This window comes from Mercenaria mercenaria, chromosome 6, assembly GCF_021730395.1.
Source record: "Mercenaria mercenaria strain notata chromosome 6, MADL_Memer_1, whole genome shotgun sequence".
NCBI lineage: Eukaryota > Metazoa > Mollusca > Bivalvia > Venerida > Veneridae > Mercenaria > Mercenaria mercenaria.
Genome location: NC_069366.1, coordinates 40,639,044 through 40,659,132, shown reverse-complemented (window position 1 = coordinate 40,659,132; position 20,089 = coordinate 40,639,044). Strand labels below are relative to the sequence as shown.

The following is a 20,089-nucleotide window of genomic DNA, read 5'->3' as shown; positions in this document are numbered from 1 at the left end:
GAAATAACAACATGACAAAATTTTTCATGGAAACTTAGATCATACACCACAAGTATAATTTGGGGTCTCATTTTTTAGCTGATTTTGCAGTTTGTGTGTTTGACTGAAATTATTTTTCTTGCATCAAACATGACCCCCACTTTTCTCTTGATCTTAAGTTAGCACTGACAATATTCTTCAAAAATGTAAGTTACAGACATTTAAAATGGGTTCTGATGTGTGCTGCGGTCATTGGAAATAGGTCAATTTTATATAGAATAAAGAACAACAACTATTTAGTGTGTTATAACCTTATAGGTCACAACCAATTAAATAGTTTTCCCTATATATTCTATATAAAACTGACATTTCTAAAGAGCTTCCAAACATAGCTAGACCTATTTCAGAGAACAAATCCTTACCTCATTTTAAAGAGTTATGATAAAACTGATATGAAATGAAGAGAAAAGTAGGGGTCATGTATCTTCTAAGAGAGATTTCTCTGGTCACATTTGCTTACTGTAAACTGACATCAAAATCACACTGCTGTGACCTGGAAGTACTAATCATACTACAACTGAGATTCACTTCACCAAATACAACCTGCTCTCACATTTTTCTTACCAAAATGTCACAAATACATCCACAATGAAATTTAAACAGAAACTAGCTTTAATTTAGACCTCTGTTGCCATGCCAAGTGAAAAATTAGTGTTCAAATACCTGGCAGCCATTACGCGACTAGACCAGATGGCTCCCATGCTGGTTCCTTAAGTATAGTTAGGCCTATAAGAAAAACTGTTTTTCTGTAATAGTCTCAATTTCATTTGTATAGTACCACTAACATATTTGCATGAAAAATACCAAGTTTCAGCTTGATTAGATCAGTTTTCAAGCTTTTGTGGCATTTTCAGTAACGCGGGTCCCTGCGCCAATTTTCCTTCAAAATTGATGTTGCGACATATTTTTTAATCAGTTCTTCTAGCCAGAGCTGGTTTTTTCCCTATTTCATAAATTTTCACTGTGACTTGCATGCAAATTACACACTAACACTTTGAAATATACCAAATGTCTCCTCTGAAAGGTATATATTGGCAAAATTTAGAGTGTAAATGTGCATTTAAAAAAAAAATACACCCAAAACAGTGAAAATGTGATTTTTTGGGTTTTTATCAATTTTTGCAGCAAAATTTCAATGAAATGCTCATTTTTTTACCAAAGTCTGATCAAACTAGTCCATTTATATCAATCTCTGGACAAATCTCAATTTTTGCCCACATTTTCTTATAGGTCACAACCTGAGTTAAATAGTTTTCCCTATATATTCTATATAAAACTGACATTTTTAAGAGCTTCCAAACATAGCTAGACCCATTTCAGAGAACAAATCCTTACCTCATTTTAAAGAGTTATGATAAAACTGATATAAAATGAAGAGAAAAGTAGGGGTCATGTATCTTCTAAGAGAGATTTCTCTGGTCACATTTGCTTACTGCATGTAAACTGACATCAAAATCACACTGCTATGACCTGGAAGTACTACTCACACTATAACTGAGATTCACTTCACCAAATACAACCTGCTCTCATATTTTTCCTACCAAAATGTCACAAACACATCCACAATGAAATTTAAACAGAAACTAGCTTTAATTTAGACCCCTGTTGCCATGCCAAGTGAAAAATTAGTGTTCAAATACCTGGCAGCCATTACGCGACTAGACCAGATGGCTCCCACGCTGGTTCCTTTAGTATAGTTAGGCCTAAATTCTAAGTAAAAGGGGACATAATTCAAGAAAAATTGGTGTCAGAGTTGTGGGTGACGAGGTGGAACATCTATTTTAAGTTTGAATCAAATCCATTCAGTAGTAACTGAGATATAGTGAAAATACATCAAAATCAACCTTAAGTTTAAAGTAAAAGGGGACATAATTCATAAAAAATTGATGTCAGAGTTAAGCACCTTATGTCACATGATGTGGGTGATGAGGTGGAACAACTATTTTAAGTTTGAATCAAATACATTTAGTAATAACTGAGATATAGTGAAAATACAACAAAATTAACCTTAAATTCTAAGTAAAAGGGGACATAATTCATAAAAACTTGGTGTCAGAGTTATGCACCTTGTGCCACGATGTGGGTGATAAGGTAGGACATCTATTTTAAGTTTGAATCAAATCCATTTCATAATAACTGAGATAATAGATTTCGCGACGGGATGCGACAAAACTGACTCCTATATAGCCCCCCCCCACCCCAAACATGTTTGGTGGGGGTATAAATATCTTCAAAAGATCAAGGACTGTGAAGGTCGACTAGGCCGATGGAGTATCCTTCTTCAAGCAAACCAGTTTGATATCCAGCACCACTCAGGTTCATCCAACTGTAATGCAGACTTTTTATCCCGCCAACATTACCAGGACTCCAAACCTGCAACCTCCAGTAAGTTAGCAGACCATATTGGCTCCATGCAGACAGAGCAGGATTACACACAAGTAACATTTGTATATCCAGGCAAAGATGATGAAACCATGACCACAGATGATGCCAAAGATTCACAGACTTGGCCAAGCATCAGAGAGAATGTCCCGACTTCAGAGATATTTACAGCTATCTTGCCAACCACCGAGTACCAGAAGATCTGCACAAAGCCAGGACCATAGTTGCAGAATCGTACAACTATGAGCTAACTGCACTCCAGACGTGGAAAACAAGTGCCACAGGAGGAATGCCTTGTCAAGCAGATAGCAATTCCTAGAATCTTAAGAGGCGATGTGCTGAAACAATTCCATGACTGTAAAGCAGGCGGAGGTCACCGAAGATTTGGTGATAAATACTACTGGCCTTCAATGTATGGTAACATAAAGCAGTATGTTAAGACGTGTGAAGTGATGCCAACAGTCAAAACAAGCTTTCAGCTCTAAGCCTCCTCCACTGCAACCACAGCTGGTAGAAGACTTCTTCAGCTGATGGCAGATGGACATCCTGAGTGGACTGCCAACTATGAAGGATAAATGCTGGTAGTTGACAGCTACTCCATATGGGTGGAATGTTTTCTACTCCATACAAAGTCAGCAGATAAGTAGCTATAGTACTATTTCGAGAAATCATCACAAGATATGGTGCGCCATTAAGAGTACTACTGAGTGATAGAGGAAAAAATTTCAAGTCCAACTTAGTAAAAGCCTTGTCGGAATTGTTCAACATCAAGCAAACCTTTCCAAGTGCTTATCATCCCATGACAAATGGATTGGTAGAGTCTAAGAATTCCTATATTGTACAGGCCTTCCGAGCCTACTATAAAGGACAGCAAGATGATTGGCCCGACCTTTTACCATGCAGGGATAACGATGGCATACAGATCTACGCCAGCAACACAGTCAACAGATTTTAGCCCATTCTTACTTTATGGCAGGGAGATGCGACTACCAATCAACACAGTGTTGCAGCCAAAAGACCATCTTCCCCAAAACTACAAGATACATCTGGGTAAAATATTGCAAAGCCTTGAGATTTGCAGAAAAAATGCAGCTCAAAATATCCAGCGTGCGCAAGAGAAATAGAAGAATCAATCCGACAAGTACTCTAAATCACCTGAATACAGACCAGCTAAGAGAGTACGGTTGTTCTGCATGAAGGTTCTGCAGGGAAAGGCTCCGAAGTTACATCACAACTGGGTTGGACCATACTACATCACTATTTATTTATTTATTTATTTATTTGGGTTTTACGGGGCACCAACACAGTATAGGTTATATGGCGCCAAACAGGACTACAAATTGTGGTTCCATCAAAATAAAAACATGAGGTATGGAATCAAAATTTGCATACCTGCAGAGTTACTGCAAAACCAAGTGTTAAGACCCTATTAGTCGCCTCTTATGATCATGCAAGGGTAAGGCAGTGGTTCCAATTCTTTTCATACACTGATCGTCCCAGAACCACATGGGGCTACTACATCACTATGCTTGGACCAAACTTCAGGTACAAACTGTGCCACGCACGTACAAACAAGGAGGTAAAATCACTGGTGATGCTATGCGTCTCAAACCTTACTGTGATCCAGACAGTAGACCAACAAATCCACCTGCCGAGCTAGAAAATCTGGACAATGAAAAAGATCCAGAGGAACTTCAAGTTGTTCAGTTACCCAGAGATACAGAAAAACATAATCAGCAAGAAAATGATAGTGCAGATAAACAAAGAAGAAATAACAATGTCCAGAGAGACAAACAGAATAATGAAAACCGATAAAAACAAGATGAAAATAAGAATTAAAGAAATGACAGGCCAGGAGCTGAGAATAATACTGAAAGAAAGCAGAAAAATATTGTTAAAGTAAAACAGAAGCAAGATGCCCAGAAAACAAAAGAAAGTGGAACAGAACACAAAATATTGAAAAGAAAAAGGTGCCAAACACAGAAAATGTCAAAGATAAAAGAAATAGAAATGCTACACAGGAAAGACAGAATCCTACAGATAGAAGTAATGAAAAATGTAAAACAGAAAGACATAAAGCAAAGAAGATAATCAGACAAGAGCTCTAAATAAAAGGAAGAGTGAAAGAGGAAGTCAGCAGTTACTCCAAAGTGTAAAGATTGCATAAAAGGGATATGCAAGCCCTTTAAAAGACAATATCAAAACTATACAGTCATCTGAAGTCGAAGCAATGGAGCATTGTATTATGAGATCAAATGGCAAGACAATCACACTGAATGGCACTTCCCATGTAAAATTCCAGGTGAACTAATCAGGGAACTAGAAGATGCTTTTGTTGAAAAGTGCATGTCTCTCCCAATGCATAGTCGTATAGGCAAGAATTCAATAGGGGACAGGAGCAAAAGTCAAAAAGACACTGACGGAGTGACCCCAAAAAACAATAGGGGTCATCTACTATTTAAGTCCTATCACCCTATGAAGTTTAACGGTTCTAGGTCAAATGGTTCTCAAATTACTGACCAGAAATGGGAAATCCATTTCTGTCCGCTGTGACCTTGATGGAGTGACCCAAAAAACAAGAGCTGTCACAGGAGACAGCGCGCTCGACTGTTTCGATGCTGGATAGTGAAACTGGGCACATCTGAGGAAACTAGAGCTGTCACTGGAGTGTTTAATGACTCCAATTGTTGATGAAGATATTGCACAATAGCCTGAGTCTATGTCAAAAATATCAACTTAAAGTAATAAGAGAGGTAAATATAAAATGTATCAAAACACTAAGTATATCCTAAGCAAAAAGGGGCATAATTCATTAAATATTGGTGCCAGAGTTATACACCTTGTGTCATATGGTGTGGGTGATGATGTTAAACAACTATTTTAATTTTGAATCAAATCCATTCAGTAATAACAGAGACAGAGTTAAAGTGCATCAAAACTTTAACCTAAAATTCTAATTAAAAAGGGGAAATAATTCATGAACTAGAATGTGTCTGTAGGACACAGGGTGTGCCCCCTTCTGGTACATTTGTCACAAATAAGGTGAAATAATTCAAATGTCTGCAGTCATAATGGGGTATAGCCTCAAAAAAAAAATGAGAAGGATTCATTATTCTATACCATATACTTTTTGAGCTATCAGCATCAGAAACAAAAAAAACAACACTATTTTGGCTATTTCATGGGCCATAACTCTTTAATAAATGCTAAAATTCTAAAGAAGAATGCCAAGTGTGCAGGGTCACATTATGATAAAGACTCAAGCAAGGTTTCATGAATTTACATTAAATATTTTCTTAGTGAGGCACATAATTAGGTGAAAATGTGCATTTTTTGACTATATCAGGGGCCGTAACTCTAAAAATAGTAGGTGCGCAAGTTCATATCATGATAAAGACTCATGACAAGGTTTCATCAATTTATATCAAATACTTTCTTAGCTAGGAGTGTCATAAGGTGAAAATGTGCATTTTTGACTATTTCAGGGGCCATAACTCTAGAAATTGGGCACGGACCCATATTAAAAATAGGAGATGCGCAAGTTCATATCATGATTAAGACTCATGCAAGGTTTCATGAATCTATATCAAATACTTTTTGAGCTAGGCATGTCACAAGGTGAAAATGTGCATTTTTGACTATTTCAGGGGTCATAACTCTAAAAATAGGGGGCGGAGCCAGATGAAAAATAGTATGTGCGCAAGTTCATATCATGATAAAGACTCATTCAAGGTTTAATCAATTTATATCAAATACTTTTTGAGCTAGGCATGTCACAAGGTGAAAATGTGCATTTTTGACTATTTCAGGGGCCGTAACTCTAAAAACAGAGGGCAGAGCCAAATGAAAAATAGGAGGTACATAAGTTCATATCATGATAAAGACTCTTGCAAGGTTTCATGAATCTATACCAAATACTTTATGAGCTAGGCGTGTCACAAGGTGAAAATGTGCATTTTTGACTATTTCAGGGGCCATAACTCTAAAAATAGCGGGCAGAGCCAGATGAAAAATAGAAGGTGCACAAGTTCATATCATGATAAAGACTCATGCAAGGTTTCATCAATTTATATCAAATACCTTTTGAGCTAGGCGTGTCACAAGGTGAAAATGTGCATTTTTGACTATTTCAGGGGCCATAACTTTAAAATTAGGGGGCGGAGCCAGACGAAAAATAAAAGGTGCGCAAGTTCATATCATGATAAAGACTCATGCAAGGTTTCATCAATTTATATCAAATACTTTTTGAGCTAGGCGCGTCACGAACCTCGGACGGACGGACGGATGCACGGAGAAGAGCAAATCTATATGCCCCCACCACTCATGGGGAGGCACAAAAATTGGTCCCAGAGTTATGCACCTTGTGTCATATGATAAGGGTAATGATGTCGAACAATTGTTTAAGTTTGAATCAGATCCATTCAGTAATAACAGAGATAGCGTGAAAGTGCATAAAACTTTAACCTGAAATTCTAAGTAAAAAGGGGAAACATTCATGAACAAGAGCTGTCGGAGGACAGCAACGCTCGACTATTCAACAGCCTTGTCGACTGAATGAATACGAAAGTCGAAAAAGGGGCATAATTTAAAAAAAGCAAAATAGGGTTATGGAACCTGCATAGTGCTTATCAGCTCATGACAGTGGACAAGTGTGTGAAGTTTCAATCCATTCCCATTAGAGGGTACTGAGATACCAGCCTACATATAAGAATTTAAACCCAAAACTCCTAAGTTTAAAAAGGTGCATAATTTTGTAAAATGCAAAGTTGAGTTATTGACCCTTTGCACTGCATGTCATATCATGACAGTGAACAAGTGTGTGAAGTTTCAATCCTTTCCCATTAGTGGATACTGAGATACCAGCTTACATACAAAACCTTAACCAAAAAATTCTAAGTCGAAAAAGGGGCATAATTTTGTAAAAAAGCAAAATAGAGTTATGGAACCTGCTTTGTGCATGTCAGATCATGACAGTGAACAAGTGTGTGAAGTTTCAATCCATTCCAATTAGTGAGTACTGAGATACCAGCTTACATACAAAACCTTAACCAAAAAAATTCTAAGTCGAAAAAGGGGCATAATTTTGTAAAAAAGCAAAATAGAGTTATGGACCTGTGCAATGTAAGTCAGTTTATCACAGTGAATAAGTGTGTGAAGTTTCAATCCATTCCCACAAGTGGTTACTGAGATACCAGCTTACATACAAAACCTTAACCAAAAATTTCTAAGTCGAAAAAGGGGCATAATTTTGTAAAAAAGCAAAATAGAGTTATGGGACCTGTGCAGTGTAAGTCAGTTTATCACAGTGAATAAGTGTGTGAAGTTTCAATCCATTCCCACAAGTGGTTACTGAGATACCAGCTTACATACAAAACCTTAACCAAAAATTTCTAAGTCGAAAAAGGGGCATAATTTTGTAAAAAAGCAGAATAGAATTATGGGACCTGTGCAATGTAAGTCAGTTTATCACAGTGAATAAGTGTGTGAAGTTTCAATCCATTCCCACATGTGGTTGCTGAGATACCAGCTTACATACAAAACTTAACCAAATCGGGACGCGGACGCGGATGCGGACGCGGACGCCGACGCGGACGCCGACACATGGGCGAGTCCAATAGCTCTACTATTCTATGAATAGTCGAGCTAAAAATTGTGCAAGAGTTATGCATCTTGTCATATGATGTGAGTGATGATGCTGAACAACTATTTTCAGTTTGAATCAAATCCATTCAGTAATAACAGAGACAGAGTGAAAAGTGCATCAAAACTTTAACCTGAAAATCTAAGTGAAAAGGGGGAATAATTCATGAAAAAATGGTGCCAGAGTTATACACCTTGTGTCATATGATGTGGGTGATGATGTTGAACAACTATTTTAAGTTTGAATCAAATCCATTCAGTAATAACAGAGATAGAGTGAAAAGTGCATCAAAACTTTAACCTGAAAATCTAAGTGAAAAGGGGGAATAATTCATGAAATATTGGTGCCAGAGTTATGGCCCTTATGTCAGATGGTGTGGATGATGATGAGGAATAAGTATTTCAAGTTTGAATCAAATCCATCAAGGAATTACAGAGACAAGCTGAAAAAAGAGAAAGTGTAAAAAAACTTTAACCAAGGTGGGGACGCGGAAAGACACAAATGCCGATGCCTACGCCGGGTTGAGTAGGATAGCTCTCCTTATACTTCGTATAGTCAAGCTAACAATAGGGGTTGTCTACTCCATCAAAAATCTATTAGAATTGAAGAATTTATTGGAACTGTGTTATTTTATATTGGAACTGTATATAGATGAAAATTAAAAATGACTATTTGGAAGTAAAAACGATTTATGTTTCAATAACATTAACACTGCAGAATCAACTTCCCACTCTACCTGACGAAAGTAGAGTGGACCCAGTGGCCGATAAGGAGGGTACAATGGGAATTAATCACAGGAGCTCTGATCACTAATTCCCCATTGGCTGAACATACCAATCGTAGCACCTGTACCACCAGCTCTACCTACCAATCAGGCCAGACTCTGAACCCAAACCCACAACCAACAAACTTATATTATTCTCTCTTGTGTCCCAGTGGTTGCAGATCACAATAGCTCACAAGGAGCACTTTGTGCTCACATAAGCTAAAATTTCAAATGAACAAATTCACATGCTGGATAATATTCCTACATCATTTTATGACTCTAGGTGTAATATATTAACACAAACTTTTAAGCACTTTATGTGTATTTTTCACTAATTCAAGGACCATAAGTTCAGTCTGGTGAGTGAATTTCCAAACAGAACACCAGGGCTGGTATTTATAAAGCTCCCAAGGAAAAATTTTCCCTAAGGGATTAACTAAGGGAAAAGTTCCAAATCATTTTGTGGACAATTGTTGAGATAGTTTGAATGTTTAACAATATTGTCACATACAGTCTGGCATAGTAATGAAGATTATAAATAAAATTTATAAAGTCTACACTTTTCTTTTGTGCTATATTGTTCAGGAAATTTTACAAAGTTAAGGATTTGCCTAAGTTTTCTCCTTAGGAGCTTTATGAATATGGGACCAGGTGCGCAACTTTGCATGCTATATAACAATCCCCTAACTTTTATGACACTTAAGTTAAATTCTGTTTTCGATACATGTGACACAAACTTGAATCTCATTTATGCATATCTTTGACAATAAAGGGCCATAACTCTGACTGATAGAAATCCGGAGCAAAATCCCAGATGAACAACACCAAATGCAGAATAATATTCCTGTAATATGTGTTTCGTGACCCTATGTTAAATAGGGGGGAGGGGGGCACAAAAAAGTTATTACAGGCAAACATGTACAGATAATCTAAACAATACTAACACATTTCACTTTTTAATGCTCTGACTGATTTTAAAGAAAAGTACTTTTCTAAATAACTTACCGGTATTGTAAAATCATTAAATGAAGTATATAGTATTATTTCTAAAAGTTTATATAGAAATAATTTGCTAACTTACAACAACTATAGAATATATTTCTGTTACACCAACACCACCACAGCACAAGTGCTTATTGATACAGTTTCTCCTAAAACTTGGGTCTTCAACACCAGGATGTAACTAGAAAATGCTTTTGTAAACAAGAGGGCCAAGATGGCCCTAGGTCGCTCACCTAAGAAACACTCCATAACAGTGTAAAACATGTTTGACCTAGTGATTTCATGGAAACAAATATTCTGACCAATTTTCATTAAGATTGGACCAAAAAATTGGTCTCTTGCGATAAAACAAGCATTTTCTTAGATATGACCTAGTTTTTGACCCTAGATGACCCATGTTCAAACTCGACCTAGATTTTATCAAGGCAATCATTCTGACCAAAATTCATGAAGATCAACTGAAAAATACAGCCTCTATCACATACAGAAGTTTTTCCTTTGATTTGACCAAGTGACCTAGTTTTTGACCTCAGATGACCCATATTCAAATTCGACCTAGATTTCATTAAGGCAATCAACCTGACCAAATTTCATAAATATCAACTGAAAAAAACAGTCTCTATCGCATACACAAGATTTTTCTTTAATTTGACCTAGTGACCTAGTTTTTGACCTCAGATAACCCATATTCAAAACCGACCTAGTTTTCATCAAGGCAATCACTCTGACCAAATTTCATGAAGATCAATTGAAAAATACATCCTCTATTGCATACACAATGTTTTTCTTCGATTTGACCTAGTGACCTAGTTTTTGACCCCAGATGACCCATTTTCGAAATCAGCCTAGATTTTATCAAGGTAATCATTCTGGCTAAATTTCATGAAGATCAGTTGAAAAATACAGCCTCTATTGCATACACAAGGTTTTTCTTTGATTTGACCTAGTGACCTAGTTTTTGACCCCAGATGACCCATTTTCGAACTCAGCCTAGATTTCATCAAGGCAATCATTCTGACCAAAATTCATGAAGATCAATTGAAAAATACAGCCTCTATCGCATACACAAGGTTTTAACGTGATATGACCTAGTGACCTAGTTTTTGACCCCAGATGACCCATTTTCGAACTTGGCCTAGATTTCTTCAAGGTTATCATTCTGACTAAAATTCATGAAGATCAATTGAAAAATACCGCCTCTATCGCATACACAAGGTTTTTCTTTGATTTGACCTAGTGACCTAGTTTTTGACCCGAGATGACCCATTTTCGAACTCGGCCTAGATTTCATTAAGGCAATCATTCTGACCAAAATTCATGAAGATCAATTGAAAAATACAGCCTCTATCGCATACACAAGGTTTTTCTTTGATTTGACCTAGTGACCTAGTTTTTGACCCGAAATGACCCATTTTTGAACTCGGCCTAGATTTCATCAAGGTTATCATTCTGACCAATATTCATGAAGAAGAATTGAAAAATACAGCCTCTATCGCATACACAAGGTTTTTCTTTGATTTGACCTAGTGACCTAGTTTTTGACCCGAGATGACCCATTTTCGAACTCGGCTTAGATTTCATCAAGGTTATCATTCTGACCAATATTCATGAAGATTAATTGAAAAATACCACCTCTATCGCATACACAAGGTTTTTCTTTGATTTGACCTAGTGACCTAGTTTTTGACCCGAGATGACCCATTTTCAAACTCGACCTAGATTTCATCAAAGTTATCATTCTGACCAATATTCATGAAGATTAAATGAAAAATACAGTCTCTATCGCATACACAAGGTTTTTCTTTGATTTGACCTAGTGACCTAGTTTTTGACCCGAGATGACCCATTTTCGAACTCGGCCTAGATTTCATCAAGGTTATCATTCTGACCAATATTCATGAAGATTAATTGAAAAATACAGCCTCTATCGCATACACAAGCTAAATGTTGACAGACGACGGACGACAGACGACAGACGACAGACGACGGACGACGGACGCCGGACATCGAGCGATCAGAAAAACTCACCTGAGCATTGCTCAGGTGAGCTAAAAAGCGCATGTCTCCCCCAATGCAAAGTCCTATAGGCAAGAAGTCAATAGGGGTCAGGAGCAAAAGTCAAAGAGACACTGATGGTTGGTTGCAATAGGGATCATCTACTTGGCATGTCCAATCATCCCCCTAAATTTCAACACTCTTGGCCTAGTGGTTCTCAAGTCACTGTTCAGGCTTCTGTGACCTTGACCTTTGATCAAGTGATCTCAAAATAAATAGGGGTCATCTACTCTGCAAGTCCAATCATCCTATTAAGTTTCAACATTGTAGGTCAAGTGGTTCTCAAGTTATTTCCAAAAAATGTTTTTACATGAACAGGCCACTGTGGCCTTGACCTTTAATAGACTGACCCCAAAATCAATAGGGGTCATCTACTCTGCATGTTCAATCATCCTATGAAGTTTCAACATTCTGGTTGAGTGGTTCTCAAGTTATTGATCGGAACTGGTTATCAATGTTCAGGCCCCTGTGACCTTGACCTTTAACAGAGTGACCCCAAAAACAATAGGGGTCATTTACTCTGCATGAACAATCATCATATGAAGTTTCAACATTCTGGGTCGAGAGGTTCTCAAGTTATTGATTAGAAATGGTTTTCCATGTTCAGGCCCCTGTGGCCTTGACCTTTAACAGAGTGACCCTAAAATCATTAGGGGTCATCTACTCTGTATGACCAATCATCCTATGAAATTTCATCATTCTGGGTCAAATGGTTCTCTAGTTACTGACCGGAAATGGTTTTCAATGTTCAGGCCCCTGTGACCTTGACCTTTCACAGAGTGACCCCAAAATCGTAAGGGGTCATCTACTCTTCATGACCAATCATCCTATTAAGTTTCAACATTCTGGGTCAAGTGGTTCTCAAGTTACTGACCAGAAATGGTTTTCAATGTTCAGGCCCCTGTGACCTTGACCTTTAATGGAGTGACCCCAAAATCGATAGGGGTCATCTACTTTGCATGTACAATCATCCTATGAAGTTTCAACATTCTGGATCAAGTGGTTCTCTTGTTATTGATCGGAAATGGTTTTCCATGTTCAGGCCCCTGTGACCTTGACCTTTGACAGAGTGGCCCCAAAATCAATAGGGGTCATCTACTTTTCATGACCAATCATCCTATGAAGTTTCAACATTCTGGGTCAAGTGGTTCTCAAGTTACTAACCGGAAATGGTTTTCAATGTTCGGGCCCCTGTGACCTTGACCGTTAATGGAGTGACCCCAAAATCGATAGGGGTCATCTACTCTGCATGTACAATCATCCTATGAAGTTTCAACATTCTGGGTCAAGTGGTTCTCTAGTTATTGATAGGAAATGGTTTTCCATGTTGAGGCCCCTGTGACCTTGACCTTTGACAGAGTGACCCCAAAATCAATAGGAGTCATCTACTCTTCATGACCAATCATCCTATGAAGTTTCAACATTCTGGGTCAAGTGGTTCTCAAGTTACTGACCGGAAATGGTTTTCAATGTTCGGGCCCCTGTGACCTTGACCTTTAATGGAGTGACCCCAAAATCAATAGGGTCGTCTACTCTGCATGTACAATCATCCTATGAAGTTTCAACATTCTGGGTCAAGTGGTTCTCTAGTTATTGATAGGAAATGGTTTTCAACGTTCAGGCCCCTGTGACCTTGACCTTTGACAGAGTGACCCCAAAATCAATAGGGGTCATCTACTCTTCATGGCCAATCATCCTATGAAGTTTCAACATTCTGGGTCAAGTGGTTCTAAAGTTACTAACCGGAAATGGTTTTCAATGTTCGGGCCCCTGTAACCTTGACCTTTAATGGAGTGACCCCAAAATCGATAGGGGTCATCTACTTTGCATGTACAATCATCCTATGAAGTTTCAACATTCTGGGTCAAGTGGTTCTCTAGTTTATGATCGGAAATGGTTTTCCATGTTCAGGCCCCTGTGACCTTGACCTTTGACAGAGTGACCCCAAAATCAATAGGGGTCATCTACTTTTCATGACCAATCATCCTATGAAGTTTCAACATTCTGGGTCAAGTGGTTCTCTAGTTATTGATCGGAAATGGTTTTCAATGTTCGGGCCCCTGTGACCTTGACCTTTGATGGAGTGACCCCAAAAACAATAGGGGTCGTCTACTCCAACAGCCCTACAACCCTATGAAGTTTGAAGGTTCTACGTCAAATGGTTCTCCAGTTATTGCTCGGAAATGAAGTGTGACGTACGGACGGACAGACGGACGGAAGGACGGACAGGGCAAAAACAATATGTCTCCTGGGGGAGACATAATTAACTTACTAGACCATTACAAGATCATGTTTCAAATTACGATCTTTCGATCTGTATCTTTTAGAAAAAGTCCTGTCTTTTTCCTGTGAACAGGACAATTTTTCTATCAAAAGTCCTGTCTTTTAGTGTTAAAGTCCTGTCTTCAGGACTTTTATGAAGCCTTGCTAAAAGAATCTCAGGATATCCCAGGATAATTTCGGGATTTCCTGAGAACAGGAAAATATTTCTGCACGGCATTGCAAAGTTTAAGCTCAGGGAAGCTAAAAAGGATAGGGCTTTACACATGCAGCTTAAACTACACTGTCAAAAATTCCTACTCAATATGGTGACATACCTGCATTAGCCATGCTGAGCCACCCAGGACCATAGTGTTTTAACTCAAAATTTTCATCATCAAATCTTTCTCCATAGATGCTTTTACCTCCTGTGCCATCTCCTTTAGTGAAGTCTCCACCTGTAAATACATACACAGTCAAAATATATTTCCTTCCATGTACAGGAAACTACAGTCAAGAATTTCTCTCTAGTATTCATGTGATCGCTACTGTAATCACTGAAAATAGTGCTGTACTCTCTACAGAAATTAAGATTTCACTATTATCTTCTATTTTAACTTTATAAAGTAATTTTATTTATTTGAATGACTTTTGTACCTTTGAGCCAGAAGGATCTGCATTAGCCAATATACTGTAGGATGAGGTATCTTATAGTTTTAATTTCATTGGCAATTGAACAACTACAAATTACCAACTTTCATTTAAAAATGCAGCACTTTTAATTCATATTTTTCAATACTAAAATGTTTTTCCTATTAGCCTACAGAGATCATGCAGTCATCTGATAAACAAGTAAAAGCTAGTCAACACATTTATGACTATATCTTAATGGAACTTGGTCAGAATGTTAATCTTGATGATCTATAGATCAAGTTCATATCTGGGTCAAGTGAGGTCAAAAACTAGGTCACCAGGTCAAATCAAAGAAAAAGCTTGTTAACACTGTAGAGGCCACATTTATGAAACTTGGTCGACATAAATTCATTTGACTGTCAAATCGTTAAATAGTGTAGCGCACTGTCTTATGGATTGCTCTTGTTAGCTCACCTGAGCACGAAGTGCTCAAAGATGAGCTTTAGTGATCGCCCTGTGCCCGTCGCCGTCCGGCCGTCATCAGTCGTTAACAATTTGACCGTTAACAAAAATAAAATCTTGGACGAGTTTGATATTGGGTCATCTGCATGTGGGGTCAAAAACTAGGTCACCGGCTCAAATCAAAGGAATAACTATTTAACACTTTAGAGGCCACATTTATGACCATATCTTAATGCAACTTGGTCAGAATGTTAATCTTGATGATCTTTAGGTCAATAGGTCAGGTGAGCGGTACAGATTCTATCTTGACCTACAGATCATCAAGATTAACATTCTGACTAAGTTTCATGAAGATACAGTCATAAATGTGGCCTCTAGAGTGTAAACAAATTTTTCCTTTGAAATGACCTAGTGACCTAGTTTTTGACCTCACTTGACCCAGATATGAACTTGATCTATAGATCATCAAGATTAACATTCTGACCAAGTTCCATTAAGATATAATCATAAATGTGTTGACTAGCTTTTACTTTGATTTGACCTGGTGACCTAGTTTTTTACCCCAGATGACCCAATATCACATTCGTCCAAGACTTTATAGAGGATAACATTCTGACCAAGTTTCATTAACATTGGGCCAAATATGTGACCTCTAGTGTGTTAACAAGCTTTTCCTTTGATTTGACCTGGTGACCTAGTTTTTTACCCCAGATGACCCAATATCACATTCGTCCAAGACTTTATAGAGGATAACATTCTGACCAAGTTTCATTAACATTGGGCCAAATATGTGACCTCTAGTGTGTTAACAAGCTTTTCCTTTGATTTGACCTGGTGACCTAGTTTTTGACCCCAGATGACCCAATATCAAACTCATCCAATATTTAATTGAGGGTAACATTCTGACCAAGTTTCATTAACATTGGGCCAAATATGTGACCTCTAGCGTGTTAACAAGCTTTTCCTTTAATTTGACCTGGTGACCTATTTTTTGACCCCAGATGACCCAATATCAAACTCATCCAATATTTTATTGAGGGTAACATTCTGACCAAGTTTCATTAACATTGGGCAAAATATGTGACCTCTAGCGTGTTAACAAGCTTTTCCTTTAATTTGACCTGGTGACCTAGTTTTTGACCCCAGATGACCCAATATCAAACTCGTCCAAGATTTTATTGAGGGTAACATTCTGACCAAGTTTCATTAAGATTTGGCTAAAATTGTGACCTCTAAAGTGTTAACAAGCTTTTCCTTTGATTTGACCTGGTGACCTAGTTTTTGACCCCAGATGACCCAATATCAAACTCATCCAATATTTTATTTAGGGTAACATTCTGATCAAGTTTCATTAACATTGGGCAAAATATGTGACCTCTAGTGTGTTAACAAGCTTTTCCTTTAATTGGACCTGGTGACCTAGTTTTTGACCCCAGATGACCCAATATCGAACTCCTCCAAGATTTTATTGAGGGTAACATTCTGACCAAGTTTTATTAAGATTGGGACAAAGTTGTGACCACTAGAGTGTGAATAGTTAAATTGTTGACGACGACGCGGCCACTGCCGACGGACACAGGGTGATCACAAAAGCTCACCTTGAGCACTTTGTGCTCAAATGAGCAGCTAAAAAGACCCTACCTTTGGAGGGGTTAAAGGTCAAGTATGGAAGGGGTTCTGACATTCTTTATTTTGATGGAATTAAATTGTATTAAATATTGGGCCAAAATTGTGACCTCTAGTGTGTTTACCAGCTTTTCCTTTGATTTGACCTGGTGACCTAGTTTTTGACCCCAGATGACCCAATATCAAACTCGTCCAAGATTTTATTGAGGGTAACCTTCTGACCAAGTTTCATTAAGTTTGGGCCAAAATTGTGACCTCTAGAGTGTTAACGGTCAAATTGTTAACGACTGACGACTGATGATGGCCAGACGACGACGGACACAGGGCGATCACTAAAGCTCACCTTTGAGCACTTCGTGCTTAGGTGAGCTTACAAGAGGAATCCATAAGACAGTGCGCTACACTATTTAACAATTTGACAGTGAAATGAATTTATGTCTCAATAAGAGACCTCTACTTTAAAAGGAAGATACACCAAGACATAACAAGAGGGCCATGAAGGCCCTGTACCGCTCACCTGACCTATTGACCTAAAGATCATCAAGATCAACATTCTGAAAGTTTCATTAAGATATGGTCATAAATGTGGCATCTAAAGTGTTAAATAGTTATTCCTTTGATTTGAGCCGGTGACCTAGTTTTTGACCCCACATGACCCAGATTTGAACTTGACCTAAAGATAACCAAGATTAACATTCTGACTAAGTTTCATGAAGGTAAGTCATAAATGTGGCTTCTAGAGTGTTAACAAGCTTTTCCTTTGAATTGACCTAGTGACCTAGTTTTTGGTCTCACCTGACCCAGATTTAAACTTGACCTATAGATAATCAAGCTTAACGTTCTGACCAAGTTTCAGTAACATATGGTCATAAATGTGGCCTCTACAGTGTAAACTAGCTTTTCCTTTGATTTGACTCTGTGACCTAGTTTCAGGCCTCCTAGCAGGCCTGAACAAAACATAAAGGTTTTTATAAAGGCTCCAATCTATGGAAATAAAGGCCTTTTAGTGTAAAATATTAAAAAATAAAGAGTAAACTAGAAAATGCTTTTGTAAAAAAGCGCATGTCTCCCCCAATGCAAACTCCTATAGGCAAGAAGTCAATAGGGGTCAGGAACAAAAGTCAAAGAGACACTGATCATTGGCTGCAATAGGGATCATCTATCTGGCATGTCCAATCATCCCGCTAAATTTCAACACTCTTGGCCTAGTGGTTCTCAAGTCACTGTTGAGGCTACTGTGACCTTGACCTTTGATCAAGTGACCTCAAAATAAATAGGGGTCATCTACTCTGCATGTCCAATCATCCTATGAAGTTTCAACATTCTGGGTCAAATGGTTCTCTAGTTATTGATCGGAAATGGTTTTCCATGTTCAAGCCCCTGTGACCTTGACCTTTGATGGAGTGACCCCAAAAACAATAGGGGTCATCTACTCTTTATGACCAATCATCCTATGAAGTTTCAACATTCTGGGTCAAGTGGTTCTCTAGTTATTGATCGGAAATGGTTTTCAATGTTCAGGCCCTTGTGACCTTGACCTTTGACAGAGTGACCCCAAAAACAATAGGGGTCATCTACTCTTCATGATCAATCATCCTATGAAGTTTCAACATTCTGGGTCAAGTGGTTCTCTAGTTATTGATCGGAAATGGTTTTCAATGTTCAGGCCCCTGTGACCTTGACCTTTGACGGAGTGACCCCAAAATCGATAGGGGTCATCTACTCTTCATGACCAATCATCCTATGAAGTTTCAACATTCTGGGTCAAGTGGTTCTCAAGTTACTGACCGGAAATGGTTTTCAATGTTCAGGCCCCTGTGACCTTGACCTTTAATGGAGTGACCCCAAAATCGATAGGGGTCATCTACTTTGCATGTACAATTATCATATGAAAATTCAACATTCTGGGTCAAGTGGTTCTCTAGTTATTGATCGGAAATGGTTTTCCATGTTCAGGCCCCTGTGACCTTGACCTTTGACAGAATGACCCCAAAATCAATAGGGGTCATCTACTCTTCAAGACCAATCATCCTATGAAGTTTCAACATTCTGGGTCAAGTGGTTCTCAAGTTACTGACCGGAAATGGTTTTCAATGTTCGGGCCCCTGTGACCTTGACCTTTAATGGAGTGACCCCAAAATCGATAGGGGTCATCTACTTTGCATGTACAATTATCCTATGAAGTTTCAACATTCTGGGTCAAGTGGTTCTCAAGTTATTGATCGGAAATGGTTTTCCATGTTCAGGCCCCTGTGACCTTGACCTTTGATGGAGTGACCCCAAAATCAATAGGGGTCATCTACTCTTTATGACCAATCATCCTATGAAGTTTCAACATTCTGGGTCAAGTGGTTCTCTAGTTATTGATCGGAAATGGTTTTCAATGTTCGGGCCCCTGTGACCTTGACCTTTGACGGAGTGACCCCAAAAACAATAGGGGTCGTCTACTCCATCAGCCCTACAACCCTATGACGTTTGAAGGTTTTAGGTAAAATGGTTCTCCAGTTATTGCTCGGAAATGAAGTGCGACGTACGTACGTACAGATGGACGGACGGACAGGGCAAAAACAATATGTCTCCTGGGGGAGACATAATAAAGGCTATTTTTGTTGGAATTCTCGTTGAAAACACATAATATATATAGGTATTTACTAAAAAAAAGTTAATTTATATATGGAAACCCACACTCTAAAACCACAGATATCAGAAACAGGCATGTTTGATATTATCTCATACTGTTTGAATTATACATTATGATTGATATACATACCTAACTTAATCACGGGGGAGGAAGTGTTACACGAAGGATTGAGTTCTTCTGATAACCTGTCATGTTTTCTTCCTCACCAGAGGCAATAGCCTAATTTTAGTGCAAAGCTGCAAACGTAAACCACTATTTAACAATTTTGTGCCCGATTTTTCAAATGTTTCGGAGTTCAGGTGATAACTCTGAAGTTGTCACAGAGTTCTTATGATAACTTTTGTTACTGCCAGAGTGTTTCTTGAGCTATGTTAAGAACCTTTTTAGCTTATTTTATTTTTTGAAAGGGTGTTAATCAGGTTCTAATGTAAAATATTTATCCAAGGCACAGTATTGTGGTTATATGATGTATGGTATGTGTGTTTTTGAGCTCAAATGATAACGTTTTAGTGTTATATTTTTTATTCTAACTAGATGTTACTTTTAAAGGGACTGTGTACGCTCATAATGATGATCTAGCTAA

The 20,089-nt window shown here is 38.1% G+C and overlaps 1 protein-coding gene across 1 annotated transcript in view; it reads right to left on the bottom strand.

The window, feature by feature from the left end:
* The window catches only part of LOC123549125 (peptidyl-prolyl cis-trans isomerase B-like), a 67,919-nt gene that overhangs the window by 22,829 nt on the left and 25,001 nt on the right, over positions 1 to 20,089 (bottom strand). Inside the window, exon 3 of the mRNA XM_045336967.2 lies at positions 14,483 to 14,602. Within this exon, the coding sequence (XP_045192902.1) occupies positions 14,483 to 14,602 (120 nt within the window). The remainder of the gene's footprint in view (positions 1 to 14,482; positions 14,603 to 20,089) is intronic.